The sequence below is a fragment of the Pseudoliparis swirei genome, chromosome 3, assembly GCF_029220125.1.
Source record: "Pseudoliparis swirei isolate HS2019 ecotype Mariana Trench chromosome 3, NWPU_hadal_v1, whole genome shotgun sequence".
In the NCBI taxonomy this organism is placed as follows: Eukaryota; Metazoa; Chordata; class Actinopteri; order Perciformes; family Liparidae; genus Pseudoliparis; species Pseudoliparis swirei.
In genome coordinates, this window is record NC_079390.1 from 24,588,378 (window position 1) to 24,613,237 (window position 24,860).

The following is a 24,860-nucleotide window of genomic DNA, read 5'->3' on the forward strand; positions in this document are numbered from 1 at the left end:
AAAAGGAGAAAAGTTGACAGTGAGGGCCGCCGCTTTCAGGAGCGGTGGGAATTACGAGTGTTTCCCCTCCCATGAGAACAGGGTGGGGGTCCGCCCCACTGACATGTTCTCTATAGCGCCAGATTACAACATAAGTAATGTCAGGTTGTTTTATTCAACTAAACGGTCGTATATTATTGATCGTATCGACACAGCGGCATGTCATTTCTGTCTCTACGTGTTGGCGTTCACACTTCTCCTGGCTCTCGGTATCGCGGCGGAGCTCCGCCCCCATGCGCACAGACAGGTGCGCACAGACAGGTGAGCGCGCTCCAACCAGCCGGCAGAGAGCGTCCAATATGTCGCGGGAACAGCAAACCGACACCTCTGCGTTCCCACGGTGGTGAAGACACGCCGTCTCAGAGTCGCTCTCTGCTCCGGGTTCAAGAGCAGAGACGAGGTGGGGCGCGAGGGGGAATGCTGATTCTTTTATTTCAAGACCTTGTTTGAGAACTTCACATATTACAAACTACACGGACATAAAACTAAGTCATTAATAAATAAAGAGCGAAATGCCTGTCGCCGACTTTCGTGTAAACGTGTACGTTACGACGTTAACCGGTTACGCTGCGCATGCGCGACAGACGAGATTCTTGGCGACTTGCCAGGTGTTACCTCTCAGCGTTCCAGCTGTTGCCCTTCAAAACAAGAGCTCAACATTGAGCTTTATTCAGAGTGGCCGTATCAAGCCTGCAACCCCATTTTAAAAAGAGGTGTAGTGGAAAGCCCATTTCATCACACAGAGTAAAACGTGATGACTCAAACATATCTGCACTTGTTTTGTTTTTCAAAGGTTGCGCGTTTTTGTTATTTTGAAAATATATGCAGTGTAACTAAGACTCAGTAAAACTCTTTATGCCCAAATTCTTGATCTTATTTGGTTTAATTTGTCACAGGTTGCACTTTATTGATATTATCTTGAAAAGGTATTCAGTGCAAAACAGGTTAATTGCAACCACAAAAAGATAAATGTGAAGTGTGTTGAACGGTAACATATGTCATTAACAGTGAAAAACCTGTAGATGTGACAAACTATTGTGTTTCTGAAAAGATCTAGTAAAAGATAAGGGCAAAATTAATTAGTTTGTAAGTGTAATGATAACAGACCACTTTGCATTATTCATAACTCCTGTTTAAAATGTTCATTAAGCAACGTTATGTAACTCATAGATATGTAAGGTATTCTATATACAGCGTTTTCATTGTTATCTGACTGAATGAAAGGCAGACTTGGTTCTATTATATGTGGTTACATTGTCATTTAAAAAATAAAAGTAATTGTGACAGTTAAAATACATTGTTTTATAACAGTCTATATTCATGTAACTTTTGTGGTTTAAAAAAATGTCTAAATGAACTATTGGCCCTCGGGCATCTTGACTTTATCACAATTGGCCCTCATTGCAAAAAGTTTGGACACCCCTGCCTTAAAGTAACCGGCTTGAACTGGGACAGGGTTAAACTGAGTGACGAGGAATAATATGTAATGAGGGAGTGGACGGTGGAGCACATGCATTGTTTTTTACATTGAATTTACATGACGTGGTCTACATTTCAGGTAGGGACACATGATGCATGAATATGTTCACGTAGTTAAAGCGCCACCTAGTGGCTAAACTGGACTTTGTCGAATCTGCCCCAAACTTGTCGTGCTCGTTACAAGTCACGGCCTGAGTTTATCAACAAGCCTAATTGCACTCTTAGTCACAGCGCTACCTACTGGCGAAATAAATACAGCGTTACGTGACAAACCGCGAAACGTCCGACCGGCGTGCTCGCGTCCTCGGCCGAGCGGGCCAGCGTCCCGCCGGCGCCCCAGACCGGCGCAAATGAGCGAGGTTCATCGCTGCTCACAGCTTTAATTACTATTATTATTATTATTATTATTATTATTATTATTATTATTATTACTTGTCATATTAGTTAACACGTGTAAAAACAATATTTGTGTTACTGGTTAAAAGTTGTGGACACAGAAAAGATGAAAAATAAGTAATAGACTTCCAGGATGAATATCTGTTTATAATGCATTTTATAATGAATAAAGCTTTAACTTGACCATATCATACACCAACATGTTACCAGTCTCTCTGTACAGTTTGACATTGATCAAGTACAGTCGAACATTCTTAGAGAGGTTCTAGTATGTGAGGTTTAAGGTTGTTGTTATTGACACTGAAACTCCACCTGAAGGGAATCCCTGTCGTTTCTCCTGCACCTCTCCTCTCTGGCCGCAGGGGGGCGGCATTACACCGCCGATATGGACGTCTGCTGCCTTTCCGTGCTGTCGGAAATAAGAATATAAATGTTTTTATCTATATATAGATATTTGCATGTATATTTGCATTAAAGTATATATTTGCATTAAAGTTACCATGACAACAGCGCCAGCTGGTAACTTTAATAGAGTAATAGTATAATAATAGAATAATAAACTACGATTTAAGTTAATTGTGTACTCAACATTCTCTTTAAAAAATATTGAAGGTTACATTTTTTGTAATGAAGATGAATTTACTATAATTAGCATTTATAAAGTATGACAAAAACACTTGATTTTAAATAAAAGTTAGTATCATGGAAATACGTTTTTATTATTTTTGTACACATTCTTATTAAATACATTTTGACCAAATGATATGACAATTTCTATTTTAAGATGTTTTCTAGAATTATACAGATATGAACAAATTATTATGTCATTTCTGACTTTTCTGCGGGCCCCTGAACGCAGCATAGGCGGAACTCCTCGTGTTTTTTCTTCTGCTTCTTCTCACCAGCAGTTTGTTGAGTTTGAGAACTGAGCCTCTAACTAACTTGTTTCCTCATCATCCGTCTCGAGACCTTTCGATCGGCTCGTGGTCGGATCGATCGGAGCTGATCGGATCGATGGATTAGAGGAGAGCTGCATCAGAGGTGAGTGATGACGGCTTCACGCGCGTTTTTCTGCAGCGTTTCGGGAGAGGAAGCTGCTTTTCGATGTGAAACTGCACAGCTGTTTGACCTCTGACCTCTTGGAGTCCTTCACCAGCTTCCCTTGATTCACAAGGCAGATGGACGTGGATGAATCACGTGATGCCGGAATAGAGAAGAGCAATAACGGAGTGATATCTGAGCGGCTTCAGGCTCCTGACGTTAATGAGAGGTTTCTTAATTGATTTGAGGCTCATTTACGGCTCAAACAAACCTTTCTGAGTTGATTTACTTGTTCCGGGTGTTTCAGAAGACCGTGAACGCCTCTTCGTTTGTTCTCCAGGTCATTTAAACATGACTTTGTTTGTGTAACTATTGTCTAAAAGAACAAACAAACTGGCTCCTTGAATTTAACCCCATAATATATGTATTACCTTTAGATAAAAATTTAGAAATTTAACTTAAAATATATATTCTTTAAACTTCATTCAGAACACATAAAATAGTCGACCGACGGTTTACCAAGGAAAACCTTTTGGGTTTTAGAAACCCAGTTATTTATTGTTTGTTTGTTCCATGACGTGATGGATGACGACCGTGTCAACATGCTCCTGTCAAGAGACACAACAGACTCGCAACAACTTCAAAGAGGCAAAAAGACAACCACAAAAACACCTCAAATAACCACAAAAAGACAGGAAACTATTGGAGAGGCATGAATGAAAACAAAACAACCTCAACCAGTAAAAACAATCAGAAAGAGAAACAAAGATACAACAAAAAGACTCAAATCAACCAGAAAGAGACACAAAACAACCTCAAAACAACTTTAAAGTGACAAAAACAACCACAACTAGAATGGGCACTCGGTAGAGCGCATACCTTCGCATATCACAAGATTGGGCATTGAATTATGAACATTTAGGCATTAGTTGCATGCCAATTGGACAAAAATGTATCGTGCTATGGTAAAAAAAAGAGTTTGACCTTTCCATGACCTTGACCTTTGACCCGATTGATCCCAAAATCTAATCAAATGGTCCCCGGATAATAACCAATCATCCCACCAAATTTCATGCGATTCAAGAACATTTTGACCTGTTCATGACCTTTGACCTTGACCTTTGACCCGATCGATCCCAAAATCTAGTCAACTGGTCCCGGGATAATAAACAATCATCCCACCAAATTTCATGCGATTCGGTTCAATACTTTTTGAGTTCTGCGAAAGATTTTGACCTGTTCATGACCTTTGACCTTTGACCCGATCGATCCCAAAATCTAATCAACTGGTCCCCGGATAATAAACAATCATCCCACCAAATTTCATGCGATTCGGTTCAATACTTTTTGAGTTCTGCGAAAGATTTTGACCTGTTCATGACCTTTGACCTTTGACCCGATCGATCCCAAAATCTAATCAACTGGTCCCCGGATAATAAACAATCATCCCACCAAATTTCATGCGATTCGGTTCAATACTTTTTGAGATTTGCGAATAACACGCATACAAATAAATAAATAAATAAATAAATAAATACACGGCGATCAAAACATAACCTTCCGGCATTTTCAATGCGAAGGTAAAAAACCGACCAGAGGAATAAAAACAATCGCACAAAGACTGATAACGACCTCAAAGAGACTCCAGACGACCTCAAAGAGACTCCAGACGACCTCAAAGACTCAGAACGACCTCAAAGAGACTCCAGACGACCTCAAAGACTCAGAATGACCTCAAAGAGACTCCAGACGACCTCAAAGACTCAGAACGACCTCAAAGAGACTCCAGACGACCTCAAAGAGACTCCAGACGACCACAAAGACTCAGAACGACCTCAAAGAGACTCCAGACGACCTCAAAGACTCGAATGACCTCAAAGAGACTCCAGACGACCTCAAAGACTCAGAACGACCTCAAAGAGACTCCAGACGACCACAAAGACTCAGAACGACCTCAAAGAGACTCCAGACGACCTCAAAGACTCAGAACGACCTCAAAGAGACTCCAGACGACCACAAAGACTCAGAACGACCTCAAAGAGACTCCAGACGACCTCAAAGAGACTCCAGACGACCACAAAGACTCAGAACGACCTCAAAGAGACTCCAGACGACCTCAAAGACTCAGAATGACCTCAAAGAGACTCCAGACGACCTCAAAGACTCAGAACGACCTCAAAGAGACTCCAGACGACCACAAAGACTCAGAACGACCTCAAAGAGACTCCAGACGACCTCAAAGACTCAGAACGACCTCAAAGAGACTCCAGACGACCACAAAGACTCAGAACGACCTCAAAGAGACTCCAGACGACCACAAAGACTCAGAACGACCTCAAAGAGACTCCAGACGACCTCAAAGACTCAGAACGACCTCAAAGAGACTCCAGACGACCACAAAGACTCAGAACGACCTCAAAGAGACTCCAGACGACCACAAAGACTCAGAACGACCTCAAAGAGACTCCAGACGACCTCAAAGACTCAGAACGACCTCAAAGAGACTCCAGACGACCACAAAGACTCAGAACGACCTCAAAGAGACTAAAAACAATACCTAAGTAATATAAACTTTTATTTTGAAATGTGTGAAGTGTGTGTTTTGACTCTCCACAGACATGGCGGTGTGTGTGCTGCTGTGTGTGCTCAGTGTGTTGGGCTGGGCTCACGGTTCATCAAGTGACCACGCCCACCTGGACCAGCACCATCACCTGGTGCCCGCCTCAGGTAGGACGCCACTTCCTCTCGCCGTGTGCGTGGCAGACATCGCTGCCCCTCAGCTTCCTGGAGGAACAGAGGAGGCCAACAGGAAGTGAAGTCTCGTCACTTCCTGTCTCTGAGTCGTTGTTGGACGCTCTCTGTCCTCGAGAACCTGGAAGTTCTGCTTTCACTTTGCTTGATCCGCTCGACTCTTATTTAACAGGTGCATGATGGGAAGTGAAGTCTTCTCAGTCAGATTTAGAACGGACATTTAATGGCTTTAGTTTGAACTGTTTGATTGAAGCTCGCCAGTTTACTGGTTAGCTAGTTAGTTTACTAGTTACTTAGTTGACTAGTTACACAGTTCGTAAGTTGACTAGTTAGTCAGTTATCTTGTTGACTAGTTAGTCAGTTATCTTGTTTTGAAGTCAAAGTTATTCATATATATATACATGAATATAAATATGTGTCTGTGTATATATATACATTTATGTATATGGACACATGTATATATCTATACACATACATACGTGTATATATGAATGTAAATATATATATACATTCATATATACGTGTGTATATATATATATTTATATGTATACATTCATATATACGTGTGTGTGTATATATATATTTATATATATACATTCATATATACGTGTGTATTTATATATATATTTATATGTATACATTCATATATACGTGTGTGTGTATATATATATTTATATGTATATATACATTCATATATACGTGTATATATATATATATATGTATGTATTTGTGACCTTGGCTTCAACCTTCCTCTTGTCGTGTTAATTCAGTATTTTATCCTCACAGTTGTTGATCTTAATCCTCGCACTAAACTCAGACCGTTATCTGACTCCGCCTCCTCACCTGTCCCTCTGAGCCTCCCGTCTTCTTCTGTGGTGCTGCGCGGTCACAGTCAGTGTCACATTCCAGACTGGTACTGTTGGTGTGAAGGCAGCCGCACATGCCCCCCCCCCCCTATTAAAAGATTAAAACTATGCAAAGTACACGTTGATGTATGTACAAGTACACGTTCATGTATGTACAAGCACACGTTCATGTATGTACAAGTACACGTTGATGTATGTACAAGTATCTCTGAGAGGCCTTGAAACTAAAGAGAACTCTCAGAACTCTTCAAAAGTTCATCAGTTTAAAGGAACCTAGTTCCTCTGATTTCTCAGCAGCTTCACGGCCATCTATTAATGTATATATACATATATAAATATATATATATATTTCTAGATATACATATATATATAAATATATGTATAGAAATATTTATATATATATATTTATATACATATATATATGTTTATAAATATTTATATATATATATATATATATATATATATATATATATATAGAGGGAGAGAGAGAGAAATAAAGAACAAAATACATATATGTATATTTGTGCTGTGAAAAATAACGCGTTAACTCAGTTAATTCAATTACAGGTTTAACTAGTTTTTTTTTTTTTTACGCATTTAACGCATGCGCAGAATGAGCTTCCAATCCGTCTGTTATTGGTCGACGGGACGAAAAAAAAGTCACTTGCAAAATGAGCTTCCAATCCACCACTTCAATCTGAACTCTGTCCGCTCTCATGCAGACGGTCTGTTCATCGGTAATGATCCTTCCGCAGGTTCACCTCCGGAAACCTTGTGACGACTTTTACTTCCTGTAGATCAGGGTCTCAACACGTCGATCGCGACCTGCCAGTCGATCGCGGCGTAGTGTCGGTAGATCACATGACATTAAAGAGATTGGCCCGCCCCCTGACATGTTCTCTAGAGCACGTCTTTGTTCTTTTATTAAACTAAACGTCTGTTGTTGATCGTATCTCCACAGCAGCATGTCATTTCTGTCTCTTCGCGTTGCGTTAACCCTTATCGATCTCCGTCTCGCGCGCCACAGAGCTCCGTGCGCGCGCATCGGGACCGAACAAAAAAAAAGTCACTTGTCAATCTGTCCACCTGTCCGGGCGGTGAGGTTTCAGCTTTGCAGCGGTGTCCCGCCGTCCCTTTCATCACGGCCCAGTTCATGAAGAAAACCCACACAGTCAGTTTGCCTCAGCAGCTGCTAGAGGAAGACTAGAGGCCTTTAGATTGTATCATGGTGGAGTTAATGGTTGACAAACAAGAGAAACATGCTCTGTTTAACCCTCCTGTTACCTTTACATTTACTAACATATTTTACCCTCGGGGTCAATTTGACCCCAGCAATTAAAACCTCCAGAAAATTATTAGAATTAATATTGCTTCCCAAGTTTAAGTGTGAGGTACTTTATGTTTGTTTGTTGACTACCTAAATAGCCCTTTAAATAAATAAAAAAGTTGATATTTCTTATATGTTTGACACAGTGAAAAACAGCCTGGGGTCAAATTGACCCCAAAGAACACCGACATTAAACATTGAATGGGGTCAAAGTGACCCTAAAGGTAACAGGAGGGTTAAACATTCTGTTTAGGATGAAGATGTATTAATGTTCCATATGGAAGAAAACTGCTAAATAACTGCTGAGTTGCAGCACCATTGTATAGAAGAATGTATAAATGTATATATCCGTCTTTTGTCATAAATCTCTATGTTCTCACAAAATATACCGAGAATATCGGTAATATGTGATTAATCATGGTTAATCCACAAAAACCTGTGATTAACCCGATTAAAAATTTTAATCGTTTCACAGCCCTAATGTATATATATTATTGATTGGGCCGAGTCATTTCTCTGTGAGCGGCGACATCATCGGCCCAAACGACAGTAACTAGATAAAGAAGTGATTCCACCTTAAAACACGACTTTAAAACTAAGAAGTGTTTACTGAAGATAAAGAAGTGATATTGTGTCTTCAATGCACTCTAATGTGTCTTTACTGCTCTCTATTTTTTATTTACTATTCTCTATCATTTATTTACTGCTCTCTATTGTTTCTTTATTGTTCTCTCCTGTTTCTTTAATGGACTATTGTTTCTTTATTGTTCTCTACTGTTTCTTGAATGGACTCTATTGTTTCTTTACTGCTCTCTACTGTTTCTTTAATGGACTCTATTGTTTCTTTACTACTCTCTACTGTTTCTTTAATGGATTCTATTGTTTCTTTACTGCTCTCTTCTGTTTCTTTAATGGATTCTATTGTTTCTTTACTACTCTCTACTGTTTCTTTAATGGACTCTATTGTTTCTTTACTGCTCTCTTCTGTTTCTTTTATGGATTCTATTGTTTCTTTTCTACTCTATTGTTTCTTCAATGGACTCTATTGTTTCTCTACTGCTCTCTACTGTGTTTGAGAGTGAAAAGTGTGAAACATTCGACGCAGCAAGTCGCCTCCATCATGATGTCATCAACTGGAGACACACATCAGAGTATCACACACACACACACGCACACGCACACACATACACACACGCACACACACACACACTCTCAGCTGAGCGATCATGCAGAGCCTCTCCGATGCTTCTGGAGGCTGGATGACCATGAACAGGCATGAATGAAGTTCTGTTTGAGGAGCCAACGCTAACTGCTAACGGAGGCTAACGGAAGTTCTTCCTGATGTTGATGAGTGTATTCAGTTTTTGTGAATATATATATATTCATTTATATATATTTATATTCATTTATATATATTTATATTCATTTATATATTTATATATTCATTTATATAGTTATTTTTGTATATATAGATATATATGTATTTATTAATTTATATGCATAAATATTAGGGCTGTCAATCGATTAAAAAAATTTAACTAATTAATCGCACATTTTGAAATTCATTAATCGCGATTAATCGCAATTAAAAGTTAAAAGTTAAAAGTTCATTCTTTTTAAAGACCAAACTTCACACAGAGCTGTGTTTTCAAAGAGGCTCCTACCTATAAAGTGCCAGCGAGGTATTTAATATTGTGGATGATAAATTGTTTCTTCAGTGAAACATCAGATTAGTAATTTAAAAAAAGTATATTGAGACCCCATTGGTCCTGTCATCTTTAACATTGAACAGCAGAACCAGTGGCCTTGGTAACTGACTGACATTCAAATATGTCACGTTAACCCTCTGGAGGCTGGGGGCATTTTATACATTTTACCAAAACAAATTAAATTCACCTTTTAAAGGCGTTTGCATATGACACACCCCCACGTGTTACACATCAAACATTCCAGAACAATCTCAGCTCTATTCAATGAGGCTCATTGTCCTCACTCCGTGTTCTCTGCTCTCTGACTGACAGGCTGCTAATGAGCCTCACCTGTGAGGTGGGAGGTCCTTTGTGATTTACTGAGTGTTCATTGGTTGTTTTTTTCCCAAAATGTTGACAGACAAACGGATTGACCAATCACGGTGAAGGTTTCGTGTGACGAGTTCTTTCCGCGCCGCGTCCCCCGACACGTCGCCCCTCCCAGTGTTGCCAGGTCCGCGGTTTTCCCGCGGAATTGGGCTACTTTTGAAGTGTTGCCGCGGGTTAAATTTCTTGTCCGCTGGTTCGGGTAGACCTATTTTGCATGCAAATTACATGAATATCTTTAAATAAAAATCCATATTTTAAATGAAATAATTTATTTCTACCCAAATCCTACCAAACTGACTCCAGATCAGCACGTACACACATGGACATGGGACACGCCCACATACACACACGCACCTAAAGCTCTCGCTCCTCCCATGACCGCTCGATCCCAACTCTGGTCTGGTAGTTAGTGTAGCTAGCTACACTGGGAAACATGCCACCCGGTAAGTGGGCTAAATACGGGAAGAAATATACGAAAGAATGGGAAAGTGAAAACGGAATTAAAGAATGGATAGAACGTGTGGCTGGGGATGATACCAAAGCTTTTTGTCGGTACTGCAAAACCGAGATTCGTGCGCACCACAGTGATCTCCAAAACCACAGCAAAGCGGGAAACACATTCAAAATGCTGCTCCGTTCTCCAGTTGTCGAGTCGTACATTGTTTGAACTATAAGTATATGATAAAAATATAGTGAAGCAACATAAGGTGTTTCAGTTGAAATAAGGTATTGCATTAACTACAGTAAATGCATATGAAGTAAAACAGTACATTCATGTTGTCCAGGCAGGGAGGAAGAGAAAAGGAAGAAAGCCTCAAGACAAAGCAACAGGTTAGTTTGTCCGTCAGTGAATTGGTCTACACCTTCACAGAGCTATATTTTATTTATGATAATATACTGTATCTAATTACACAAGGCCATTTTAGGACCTAGGTGAAATAACTGTTTTGGGAAAACTGCTTTTAATGCTGGCATACTAACCATTTGTTGTTACTTTGTAGATATTACAATACATTTGGAAATGATAGCAATGTTGTTGGACTTTAAAAGCAGTGTATATGGTTTGGCACAGGCATATTTTGAGTTCTGATATTGGGCTTGTTTTTTGGGCTTGTTTTATTGGCCATTGGGCTGGTTTGGGCTGGTTTTGATTGGCCATTGGACTGGTTTTGTCACACAGACCTGGCAACCCTGGCCCCTCCGTTCCTCTGTGTGTCAGAGGGGGAGACGGGAGGAAGGAGGAGCAGGAGGAAACCCGACTGATTCATCCACCAGTTTAAACTGATTTATGCTCCTTATTTTCGTGGAGAAATAATTGTTTTAAAAACGGAAACAGTGTTAAACCGTACTGCCGCGGTTTGACACTCGGTTTGAGTGTAAAAACTTCAACGAACACCGGAAGTAAACAAAGTTGCGTTAATTGCGTTAAAATATTTTAGTGCGTTAACGCGGCCAAATTAATCACATAGATTAACGCGTTAACGCTGACAGCCCTAATAAATATATATGTATTCATATATATTTATTATATGTATTTATTCATTTATATTAACATATTTATTCATTTATGTATATGACTGTATTCTTTATTTATTTATATATACATATATATTTGTATATATATATACATATATCTACTGCTCTTTATTGTTTCTCTACTGCGCTCTATTTTCTTATTGTTTCTCTAGTTTTCTTATTGTTTCTCTATTGTTTCTCTACTTCTCTCTATTGTTTCTCTATTGTTTCTCTACTAGGTGACCGTGTCCTCGGCGGTGCAGACCTGTGTGTGATCGACAGGCCTCTCTGTGAGGACCAGAACTCTCTGCTGAGCTTCCAGTCGATCTGCAGCATCCACCAGCTGATGGACGACGACGCCGACGGCTCGGTGGACACGACGGAGACGGACGAGGTGAGAGGACGGGAGAGAAGGTCTCACTGAGGACCGAGGACTCGTGTCTGTAACCGCTCGCTGCCTCAGTTCCTCAGGGAGGACCTGATGTCCCACGACCCCAAAGCCAAGCACAGCAGCTTCCACCGGGCCGACCTGCACATCAGCGTAGAGGACATGTGGGCGGCCTGGAAGGGCTCCACGGGTGAGACGCCTTTATTTATTTATATATATATATATATATATATATATATGTATAGGAATATATATTTTTATATAAATATATATACATATTTAGATATAAATATATTTATATATATATACACTTATATGTATATGTATTTATATATATATACATATGTATTTATATATATATATACAGGACTGTCTCAGAAAATTAGAATATTGTGATAAAGTTCTTTATTTTCTGTAATGCAATTAAAAAAACAAAAATGTCATGCATTCTGGATTCATTACAAATCAACTGAAATATTGCAAGCCTTTTATTCTTGTAATATTGCTGATTATGGCTTACAGCTTAAGAAAACTCTAATATCCTATCTCATAAAATTTGAATATTTCCTCAGACCAAGTTAAAAAAAAGATTTATGACAGCTGAGTGTTTGTCAAGGCTCAGGAAACCCTTGCAGGTGTTTCGAGTTAATTAGACAATTCAAGTGATTTGTTTAATACCCTACTAGTATACTTTTTCATGATATTCTAATATTTAGAGATAGGATATTTGAGTTTTCTTAAGCTGTAAGCCATAATCAGCAATATTACAAGAATAAAAGGCTTGCAATATTTCAGTTGATTTGTAATGAATCCAGAATGCATAACATTTTTGTTTTTTGAATTGCATTACAGAAAATAAAGAATTTTCTCACAATATTCTAATTTTCTGAGACAGTCCTGTATATATTTATATATAAATATAATATGTGTATGTATATAGATATATTTATATATATATCTATATATATATAAATATAATTTGTATGTATATATATATATTTATATAAAAATATATATTTATATAAAAACGTATTTATTTATATTTTTATATATATATATTTCTATATATAAATATAATATGTACAGGACTGTCTCAGAAAATTAGAATATTGTGATAAAGTTCTTTATTTTCTGTAATGCAATTAAAAAAACAAAAATGTCATGCATTCTGGATTCATTACAAATCAACTGAAATATTGCAAGCCTTTTATTCTTTTAATATTGCTGATTATGGCTTACAGCTTAAGAAAACTCTAAAATCCTATCTCATAAAATTTTAATATTTCCTCAGACCAAGTAAAAAAAAAGATTTATAACAGCTGAGTGTTTGTCAAGGCTCAGGAAACCCTTGCAGGTGTTTCGAGTTAATTAGACAATTCAAGTGATTTGTTTAATACCCTACTAGTATACTTTTTCATGATATTCTAATATTTAGAGATAGGATATTTGAGTTTTCTTAAGCTGTAAACCATAATCAGCAATAAATCAGAATAAAAGGCTTGCAATATTTCAGTTGATTTGTAATGAATCCAGAATGCATGACATTTTTGTTTTTTAAATTGCATTACAGAAAATAAAGAACTTCATCACAATATTCAAATTTTCTGAGACAGTCCTGTATATATATACATTTATATAAAAATATATATTTATATAAAAATGTATTCATTTATATTTCTATATCTATATTTATATATATGTCTATCTGTATATATATCTTCACATACAGACCTGTATGGATGGTCTTCTTATTTTCCTGCTGAGAGAATTTAGCTGATAAAATGCAGAAGAAGAAAAAAACACATAAACATCAACACAGGAACTCGTCTCAAGTTTCCTCTCAGTAAACACTTTGTAAACAAAGTAAACACTTCATTTACAAAGTAAAGTTTGTTTACTCTGTAAATAAAACAACGACACGTTGGCTCAGGGAACCAGACGGTCCTCTAGGATCAGAGTTAAGGTTCATGTCTCCAGATGTCGGATATGAAGATGGATCTGCTAGGGGGGGAGGAGGGAGGGAGGGAGAGAGGAAGGGAGGGAGGGGAGGAGGGAGAGAGGAAGGAGTGAGGGAGGGAGGAAGGAAGGAGTGAGGGAGGGAGGGAGGAAGGGAGTGGAGGAGGGAGGGAGAGAGGAAGGAGGGAGGGAGAGAGGAAGGAGTGAGGGAGGGAGGGAGGCAGGAAGGGAGTGGAGGAGGGAGGGAGAGAGGAATGAAGGAGTGAGGGAGGGAGGGAGGGAGGAAGGGAGGAGGAGGGAGGGAGGAGAGGAAGGAGGGAGGCAGGAAGGGAGTGGAGGAGGGAGGGAGAGAGGAAGGAAGGAGTGGAGGAGGGAGGGAGAGAGGAAGGAAGGAGTGAGGGAGGGAGGAAGGGAGGAGGGAGGGAGAGAGGAAGGAGGAAGGGAGGCAGGAAGGGAGTGGAGGAGGGAGGGATGGAGAGAGGAAGGAGGGAGGGAGGGAGGAAGGAAGGAGGGAGGGAGGGGGGAGGGAGGGAGGGAGGGAGGAGGGAGGGAGAGAGGAAGGAGTGAGGTAGGGAGGGAGGGAGGGAGAGAGAGAGAGAGGAAGGAGGGAGAGAGGAAGGAGGGAGGGAGGGAAGGAGAGAGAGAGAGGAAGGAGGGAGGGAGGGAAGGAGGGAGGGAGAGAGGAAGGAGTGAGGGAGGGAGGGAGTGAGGGAGGTGGCGGAAGGGAGGGGGAATGAAGAGGGGAGGAAAGAAATCAGATGGCAGAAACAAAGTAAAAATGTAGACCAAGGAAGGAAGATGGACAAGAGAGATAAAGGAACAAGGAAAGGGAGGAAAAGAGAAGAGAAGATACAAAACAAAGCATGGAAAGGGAAAAAGGGATGAGAGAAGGAAGGAACGATAGAAAGAAGGAAAGATGAATAATTAGAGACAAAAACAAGATACAAAGGAAGAAAAATATAAAAATATATTTTATATTTTTAACGAAACGTAGACAAATTAATAAAACTGGAAGTGTGTGTGTGTGTGTGTGTGTGTGTATGTGTGTGTGTGTGTGTGTGTGTGTGTGTGTAGTGTATAACTGGACGGGGCAGCAGGTGGAGGACTGGCTGCTCCTCAGTGTGGAGCTTCCTCAGTACACAGAAACCTTCAAAAAACACCAGCTGGACGGGAAGGCCTTACCCAGGTACAGCACTACACTTCCCACAATGCACTGGGGGAGGGGGAGGGGCCACGTTAGCTATGAGCAGCTCCGGCCTGCAATGAACCCAGAAACGAGTATCTTTACATTGTGTGTGTGTGTGTGTGTGTGTGTGTGTGTGTGTGTGTGTGTGTGTGTGTGTGTGTGTGTGTGTGTGTGTGTGTGTGTGTGTGTGTGTGTGTGTGTGTGTGTGTGTGTGTGCGTGTGTGTGTGTGTCCAGGCTGGCGGTGAAGAACACCACCCTCACCGTGGTGGTGCTGAAGGTTCTGGACAGAAGTCACGCTCAGAAGCTGCAGCTCAAAGCGCTGGACATCGTTCTGTTTGGACCTCCACCAGGTGTGTGTGTGTGTCTCTGTGTTTGCGTGTCTCTGTGTGTGTGTGTGTGTCTCTGTGTGTGTGTGTGTCTTTGTGTTTGCGTGTCTCTGTGTGTGTGTGTGTCTCTGTGTGTGTCTATATAATATATATATATATATATATACACAAATAATACATATATATATTATGTATATAAAAATATATTTACATACATAATAGACATATATAATATATATAATATATGTGTATATATATTATATATTTATGAAGATATATATATATATATATATAGTGTATTTCTGTACATGTATGTATATAAATACATAACTGTCTCAGCCCGTCACAGCCTCTTGAAGGACCTGGTTCTGACCGTGTCCGTCGTCATGGCGATGGCCGGCTGCTGGTTCGCCCTCGTCCAAACCAGACGGTCCAGAGACGACCTGGGGAGGCTGCTGAAGGACCTGGAGGGTCTGCAGAGGGCCGAGCAGAGCCTGCTGGACCTGCAGCTGCAGTGAGTGTGTGAGTGTGTGTGTGTGTGTGTGTGTGTGTGTGTGAGTGTGAGTGTCAGAGAGTGTAGGTGTGTGTGTGTGAGTGCAGTCAGTCTCCGCAGAAGCTTTTCGTCTAGAGTCCTTATACAGGACTGTCTCAGAAAATTAGAATATTGTGATAAAGTTCTTTATTTTCTGTAATGCAATTAAAAAAACAAAAATGTCATGCATTCTGGATTCATTACAAATCAACTGAAATATTGCAAGCCTTTTATTCTTTTAATATTGCTGATTATGGCTTACAGCTTAAGAAAACTCTAAAATCCTATCTCATAAAATTTGAATATTTCCTCAGACCAAGTAAAGAAAAAGATTTATATAGCAATTTATAACAAAATCAAACATTTGAAAATGTGTTTCAGGTAGGTGTTTCGAGTTAATTAGACAATTCAAGTGATTTGTTTAATACCCTACTAGTATACTTTTTCATGATATTCTAATATTTAGAAATAGGATATTTGAGTTTTCTTAAGCTGTAAGCCATAATCAGCAATATTAAAAGAATAAAAGGCTTGCAATATTTCAGTTGATTTGTAATGAATCCAGAATGCATGACATTTTTGTTTTTTTAATTGCATTACAGAAAATAAAGAACTTTATCACAATATTCTAATTTTCTGAGACAGTCCTGTATGGTCACAGAATAACCAACAGCTCAGTCTACACACACACACACACACACACACTTGCACGGTGTAAGTGTGTGTGTGTGTGTCTGTGTGTGTGGTCACATGTTTCACAGCTCTTCTCTTCTTCCGCTGACTTTTGTTTCCTTAAACCACAAATACAACTCCTACACACCACATGTACTACCTCTACTGCTGCTCCTGTTACATGTTGTTAATATGTTATTAACATGTTATTAACATGTTATTACCCTCTATTGACGACATGAGTATTGTTAACGCCACTTGGAAGTGTTACTCGTACTACCTGCAGTTCTGCAGATCTGTAGTTCTGTAGTTCTGCAGTTCTGTAGTTCTGTTGTTGAACTTGTAGAACTTCATGTGACGGACAATTAGTTTACAACAGGTGGAGATGTGTTGAGGACGGGTCACCTCCAGTGTTCTGTTACACACACACACACACACAGACACAAACACACACACACACACACACACACACACACACACACGCAGAGGCACAGCTCCTCCTGCTGGCAGCTAGTATACCACCAGCTAGCTGACCTCCTGTCTGGAGCAGCCAATCAGAGCGCTTCGCCCTGCAGGCTGCAGCGGGCGCAGGAGGAGCAGCGCAGCGTGCGGGTGGAGAAGCTGAAGGTGGAGGAGGAGCTGCGGAGCGAGATCGACTCGGCCAAGCAGGAAGCCCGGCGGCTCCGAGACCTCCGGCGGGGAGCCGGCAACGAGAGGAGCCGGCGGGGAGCCGGCAACGAGAGGAGCCGGCAGAAGTACGCCGAGGAGGAGCTGGACCAGGTAGGCGGCGTCGGCTCCGCCCACCCGGGTCTCGGCCCCTCCCCCCTCCCCCTCCTCACCGCTGCTTCCTGTCCGTGGCCCCAGGTGCGCACGGCGCTCAGGAAGGCGGAGCGGGAGCTGGAGTCGCGGGCGCAGTGGGCGGCGCCGGACGGCCTGCAGACGTGGCTGCAGCTGACCCACGAGGTGGAGGTCCAGAACTACACCCTCAAGAAGCAGAGCGCAGAGAGGCAGCTGCTGCAGGCCCGAGAGGGGGTGAGGAGCACAACAACAACAACAACAACAACAACACGGTCACATGGCGTGTTTGAGACGTCTTGAGTCCTTTATGAACTCTTTCCATACGTCAGCATCAGATGCAGACTTTGCCCCAAGGGAATTACCCACAATTCATAGCAACGGGACGTTAAACATTCAGGATTAAAGATGGAACATAAAAACCAGAGGATATATGTATATATATACATATTATACACATATATTATATATATACATTATTTAATATATATATGTATAAATACATTATTTAATATATAATATGTATTATATGTAATATATATATATTATATGTAATATATATATACTATATATATATATTATATTACATATATATATATTATATACATATAATATATATGTTATATTAATACATTATATATATATATATTATATGTACTATTTATAATATATGTCTATAATATATATATTTATTTATTAAATTATATGTATATAATATTATATACATATATTATATATATATATTATATATGGTGATGATGATGATGATGATGGTGTTTCAGGCTGAGAAGATCAAGAAGAAGAGGAGCTCTCTGTTCGGGACGTTCCACGTGGCTCACAGCTCGTCGCTGGACGACGTCGACCACAAGATCCTGTCGGCCAAGTGAGTGACGAGGAGACGAGGAGGCGAGGAGACGTGTTCCCTTTAGAGCGTCGTGAGGACAGAGAACATTACGCTAATCAATAAATAATAATAAACAGGCAACAACAAAGAAATCGATCATTCTCAACGTTGTGCTTCGACTAGTTGCAGAACAACAACAGGAAAACATTTATTGTGTTTTATTTCAATTATTTATTTAAAACATTTGACACTAGAATAAATCCAGATGAAATAAATAAATAAAATAGATATACGGGATAAATTATGAGCTGTTTAACTTCCTAAACCTGTTCATACGGATCACCGATGATCAATAATCACCGATGATCAATAATCACTGACGATCAATAAAATCATAACCAGAGATCTAAAAGTTATATTTTGAGCTCTATGATGCGTTTCTCCTCTAAGGAGCCCAAAGACTCGTTGAACATGCTTCACACCTGTGGAGGCCCCGCCCCCTCCCGGTAACGCCCCGCCCCCTCAGACAGGCCCTGGCCGAGGTGACGGCGGCCCTGAGGGAGCAGCTGCACCGCTGGCAGCAGCTGGAGGCGCTGACGGGCTTCGGCCTGGTCAGCAACCCGGGGCTGGGCGCGCTGGCCGCCGCCCTCAACCTGGACCCGGCCTTCCTGGGCCTGCGACCTCCGACCCCGCAGCACCTGCTGCTGTCCGACGACCTGGACGACCTGGACGAGGACATCATGTCTCCTGGGACGCTGCAGTGTAAGTCCACAGGAAGGTGTTCTGTCCTCTGGTCGCCTGTCTGAGTATACATGTGGATCATTTGGAATAGTTATTACTGTTATAATAGTTGTTATTATATAGTTATTATTATGATAATAGTTATTATTGTTATAATCAGGAGTGCACATAACTGGTACGCAGGTACGCATGGGCGAAAATAATCAACAATGCGTAATGCCACTTGTGTTACTTCGCGCTTTTGCGTACTTGCAGAGCTCCGATGCCGGCGTGTGCGTGCGCATCGGGACGAAAAAAAGTCTTTATTATTGTTATAATAGTCGTTATTATTATTATAATAGTTATTATTATGATAATAGTTATTATTGTTATAATAGTTATTATTATTATAATAGTTATTATTGTTATAATAGTTGTTATTATATAGTTATTATTATAGTTATTATATAGTTGTTATTATTATAATAGTTATTATTGTTATAATAGTTATTATATAGTTATTGTTATTATATAGTTGTTATTATATAGTTATTATTATAAAAGTTATTATTGTTATAATAGTTGTTATTATAGTTATTATTATTATAATAGTTGTTATTTTATAGTTATTATTATTATAATAGTTATTATTATATAGTTGTTATATAGTTATTATTAGAAAAGTTATTATTGTTATAATAGTTGTTATTATATAGTTATTATTATGATAATAGTTATTATTGTTATAATAGTCATTATTATTATTATAATAGTTATTATTATATAGTTATTATTATGATAATAGTTATTATTGTTATAATAGTTGTTATTGTTATAATAGTTGTTATTATATAGTTATTATTATTATAGTTATTATTATAATAGTTATTATTGTTATAATAGTTGTTATTATTATGATAATAGTTATTGTTATAATAGTTATTATTATTATAATAGTTATTATTATATAATTGTTATATAGTTATTATGATAAAAGTTATTATTGTTATAATAGTTATATAGTTATTATTATTATAATAGTTGTTATTATATAGTTATTATTATATAATTATATAGTTATTATTATAAAAGTTATTATTGTTATAATAATTGTTATATAGTTATGATAATAGTTATTATTGTTATAATAGTAGTTATTATTATTATAATAGTTATTATTATGATAATAGTTATTAGTTATAATAGTTGTTATTATTATTATAATAGTTATTATTGTTATAATAGTTGTTATTATATAGTTATTATTATTATTATAATAGTTATTATTGTTATAATAGTTGTTATTATATAGTTATTATATAGTTGTTATTATTATAATAGTTATTGTTATTATATAGTTATTATTATGATAATAGTTATTATTGTTATAATAGTTATTATATAGTTATTATTATTATAATAGTTATTATTATATAGCTGTTATTCTAAGTTATTATTGTTATAATAGTTATTATGATAATAGTTATTATTGTTATAATAGTTGTTATTATATAGTTATTATTATTATAATAGTTATTATTATATAGTTATTATTATGATAATAGTTATTGTTATAATAGTTATTATTACTATAATAGTTATTATTACAATAGTTGTTATTATAGTTATTATATAGTTATTATTATTATAATAGTTATTATTAAACATACGAGCGAAGCCGCTGATTCTTGACTCCTCAACACTCGTGTTTGATGTGTTTTTAAAGTTGTTGAACATCAGAGGAACTTCTACTGAAGTTGAGAGCTGTTCACGTCTTCAAGTGGTAAAAATGCTTCGGCCATTGAAGTGATTCAAACTGAGTAATCAATGTGGTACTGTCTCTTTAAATCTCCTTAAAGCGCCTCTTATCCCTCCGGTTGTTACGGAGGCTCATGAGGGCCAAACCGAGCCAGAGATTTACTCTGGCAACATTCCTGTTTGAGAACTTCAACAAAAAAAGAAAAGATAATAATCAAAGACCTTTGACCTCGTTGTCTCCGCCCCCTCCTCTGATTGGTTCCTCTTCTCTTGGCATCTGTCTCTTGATTGGGTCCCTCCAGACGCAGCGTGGCAGATGGACCGGCGAGTGAGCGACCTCTGGCCCCTGAGTGGCATCGCAGACACCCAGTCACCATGGAAGCACTCTGGTTAGCCCCTCCCTCTTTCAGCCCTCCCCCTCACCCACAATCTGATTGGTCCACACCGCTGTCCACTTGACGAGCGCCCGAACCCCCATGGGTTCCCACGATTAGTTTACGATTAAATAAGTGAAAAACAAAACACTGCAATATGAGATGCATTTAAAAAATATTAAAATATATTTAAAGATTTACGAAAAAAATTTAAACGTCCGAAAAATATTTTCTTAAAATATGTGACTTTAAAAAAAATTATATTTAATGTGGAAGTGTTAATTTATATACATTTATAAAAAACACAATTACATCTAGAAAGCCTAAATATATATAAATAACATGATAAAATGTATCATTTAATGCCTTTAGAGAGAATTTAGAGAATTTCATCAAAATTCAATGGAATCAAATTGATCTAACAAAGTTTACACTGTCAACAGAAAAATTAGAAATAAATAAAATACATTTCATGTGCTATTTTAAATTAGATTAAATTGTTTTCCATGTTAGTTGCCTTACGTTAGCCGTTTAGCTAACGTAAGGCAACTTTGCTGACTTGCGTTAGCTGTTTAGCTAACTGGCTAGCTTTTCAGCAGGTGTCCATGTGAGTGCCTCCTCATCTGTGCAGCTTCACCCTCCTCTTCCTCCACCTTCCTCCTCTTCCTCCCTCTGGCCAGATCCCACAAAGCTGTTGGATGTTTCCCAGAAGAACATCTTCCTCTCTTCACCTCTGAAGACGAGGAACACTCAACACTATTTACTATTTCCCGGCGTTCCCTCTTTGCACTAACATCCACCTCCAGGTCTGCAGCAGCACAACATTAATGCTTCGATTAATATATATCAGTTATTATTTTTATTTCAGCTTTTGCACAAGTCGATTCATTTCAGTTGAATCTTTTGATTCCACAACACAGATTCATTTACAACTATTTAGAACATCGCATTTTATATTTTTATAATATTTGACGGCTTTCGTCACATTGATTTATAAAATGAATAAATTAAATCCTGGGCATCTTGTTTTGGAATCACATTCATCTGCAGTTTGACGCTCTTCAATACTCTTAAAAAGCTTTTTCTTCCTTCTTTTGCATATTTTTCTTCAGTGCCTGAACTTCCTGTGTTTCTGCTTTTCAAAATAAAACAACCGACTCTCCTCTGCCTCTTTGTGTCTCCACAGCTCAGAGCCTGATGCCCCTGCGACAGAGGATGGTAGACCCCGGTTTGACCTTCAGCTCTCAGAGGTTGGTTGAAGGGCAGGGCTTACCTCAACCGGAGGGGCGTGGCTTGATCGCACCGCCCCCCCCTCCCAGCGGCCAGCAGATTCGCAGCCTCTCTATTGGCCAGCTAGAGTTCCTCGCTGTGCCCTCCCCGGCCTCTTCTTCTTCTTCTTTTTCTTCGTCCTACGCTGAGGGCGCCGCCCACTTTTCGGCTCTGCTCTTGCGGTCTTCCTGCTTCCATTCTGTGGAGACGGCTTGCAGCCTCTCGCCTGCAGGGGGCGCTGCGACCGCCCAGAAGCAGCGGCCCCGCTCCGGCAGCTTTGGGTATTGTTTTAATAGCTTTGAGGATTTAAGAGTTTTACATGTTTTCAGGATTTAGAGTGAAGAAAAATGCAGAATTTTGAGTTTCTGAAATTTTCAGAATTTGAGTTTTTGAATTTTGGCATTTTTTTTCCTTCGAAAAACTAATTTCTTGCAGAGTTCTCTAACTTTAACAAAACATCTAACCTGTTAGAAACGAACACATGAGTGGTCTTCACGCGTTTCATGAACACAGGCTGATCTTATATATCTCTGCTTCTGTTTTTACAAACAATTTCAAAGAGAATATTTGTTTTCTAATCTTCTGGTTTTTGCTGCTGTATTTAAACTTCTATTAATCAATAATCATATTGTTTGCTGTCGTGTTCGCGCTGCGGTAGAATATCGATATGAATGTGTTGACGCCGTTCTCTCTCTCCGTCTCTCAGGGACATCGTGAACCTCTCGGACTCTGACTCCGCCTTCCCGCTCTCTCACGGCGAATCACGAGGCTCGTACGGCTCCAAGCCCCTCCTCCTCTCGTCCAGGCTCCACCCCTCGCAGTTTCAAGGCTCCGGGTTCGGCGGCCTGGAGAAGAGCTCCAGCCTCGGGGAGCTGAGGGGCGGCGGCCTCGTCCCCGACCCCGCCCCCGCCGCCGCCGTCCTCGCCTCCTCGAGCTCCACCCGCTCCCTCTGCGTCGCGTCCGCCGCCGCCGGCCCGATCCCCGCGGACGAGGACGCCGGAGACGAGAGCGAGTCGTCCGTCAGCCGGAGGAGAAACGCCTTCAACAAGGTCTTCAAGAAGAAGCAGGGGCGCCACTGAGCCGCCGCCCGCCGGACGCTCTTACGCAACTCTTCTGGCAATGCATCTTTTTTCTCTCTCCGTTAAACTTGTGAAGATCCAACGTGGCGTAACGAGGCAGGAAGTAGGACACGGGACACGCCTCCCACGCCCACCAACGAAGAAGAACGTCCATCTGGAGTCAAACTGACCATAAGGCAGGGTACGCTTCAGGGCGGGGCTACACACTGATTGACAGGTCGACATACGCCGTCTGTCCGTCACTTCCTGTATGTAACTTCCTGTCCGTCTTGTACGCTCGTTGCACAAAAAACAAGATGGCCGAACTGGCGGCTTCAAAACATCGGCCTATTAACCGACGTCCACTTCCTGTAAAGTGTCGTGGGACCGGCAGACCTCCACGGCGGCGCCCTTTCAGTTCACGGCCATCAGGTGCATGCTGGGAACTCCCGCGGTCTTCAGTGTATCTCACGGTTCACGTGTATCAGAGTTTATGATGCTATGGAGGTTCAGTGGTTGAAGGTTGACGGGCTTTTATTTTGGTGACGGTTTTACCACAAAGTCGTTTCTGATCATTTATGGTTTCAGACCGTTGCCAGAAATAAAAGTCAAACCTTTGAGTCTCAGATAATTTACGACTTTCAGCTGTTTTATGACGTTAAACTGAACATTTTGGGCGTTTTGGACCAAAACCGAAGCCGACGATCTCGTCCGGTTCCAAACACAAACATCAGAGATTCAAAGTTCATGGTTGTTTTCTAGGTCGCTTCCTTCACTGATTCTCAGTTTGATGTTCACCTGTAGAAGAAATGTTTTAGTTAGAAGTCGAGTGTGTCACACACACACACACACACACACACTCAGCTGGTGTGTGTGTGTGTGTTTTCTGAGACAGGATGTGAAGCTTAACTTTAACTTTATTTACTCTGAACACAAACAAGTGTCACAAAGTGTTTATTTAAGGAGCTGCGACGTGCGGACTCAATTACCCAGAATGCCTGTCACCTGTGCCCTGAAGCTGAACTCGCACGTCGCCACAGCCTGCAGGAGTTTCATCCGTGTGTTTCTATTTATGAACCTGAAGAAGAGTTTGCAATAAACAAACGTTGATGTTGATGTTTTCTTCTTCTCTGGTTTGTTTATGTTGTTAACACAGCAGCTGGAGACCAACTGAACTGTATTCATGCTCTTTAATAATCAATAACTCTCTGATTAATAACTAAAGATTCATGCTCTTAATTTGATAAATGATGCACTTTAAAAATAGTTTAATTTAAGACGTCAAATGAATTGTTGTATAAATATAACATTCTCTCATTGCGTTAATGCTCTCCATGACTTCATTGTTACTCTTAACTTAAGCAAAACAATTAAAAAATGCAGAATATATACAGGAAATATGATATAATAATAATACGAACAATTAGAATTAAATTAACAAAACGAAACAAGTTGCTCTATTCTTGCTCTTAAATAACTCCATTCAGTC

The 24,860-nt window shown here is 39.6% G+C and overlaps 1 protein-coding gene across 2 annotated transcripts; it reads left to right on the plus strand.

Moving 5' to 3' along the window:
- The first annotated feature begins 2,809 nt into the window (after positions 1–2,809).
- Positions 2,810–24,487, plus strand: LOC130191014 (stromal interaction molecule 1-like). 2 transcript variants are annotated; one of them, XM_056410688.1, is made up of 14 exons: positions 2,813–2,955; positions 5,572–5,682; positions 11,732–11,886; positions 11,956–12,070; positions 14,911–15,022; positions 15,258–15,373; positions 15,689–15,863; positions 17,129–17,333; positions 17,418–17,585; positions 18,131–18,231; positions 18,719–18,954; positions 20,973–21,059; positions 22,231–22,294; positions 23,020–24,487. In XM_056410688.1, the coding sequence occupies exons 2-14, from the start codon at positions 5,574–5,576 to the stop codon at positions 23,390–23,392; spliced, it is 2,016 nt and encodes a 671-aa protein (XP_056266663.1). In that variant the 5' UTR covers positions 2,813–2,955; positions 5,572–5,573; the 3' UTR covers positions 23,393–24,487. The 2 variants fall into 2 exon arrangements, with proteins under 2 accessions (XP_056266668.1, XP_056266663.1); XM_056410693.1 differs by lacking the exons at positions 20,973–21,059; positions 22,231–22,294; positions 23,020–24,487 and having other exon boundaries at positions 2,810–2,955; positions 18,643–18,730.
- Positions 24,488–24,860: the final 373 nt, after the last annotated feature.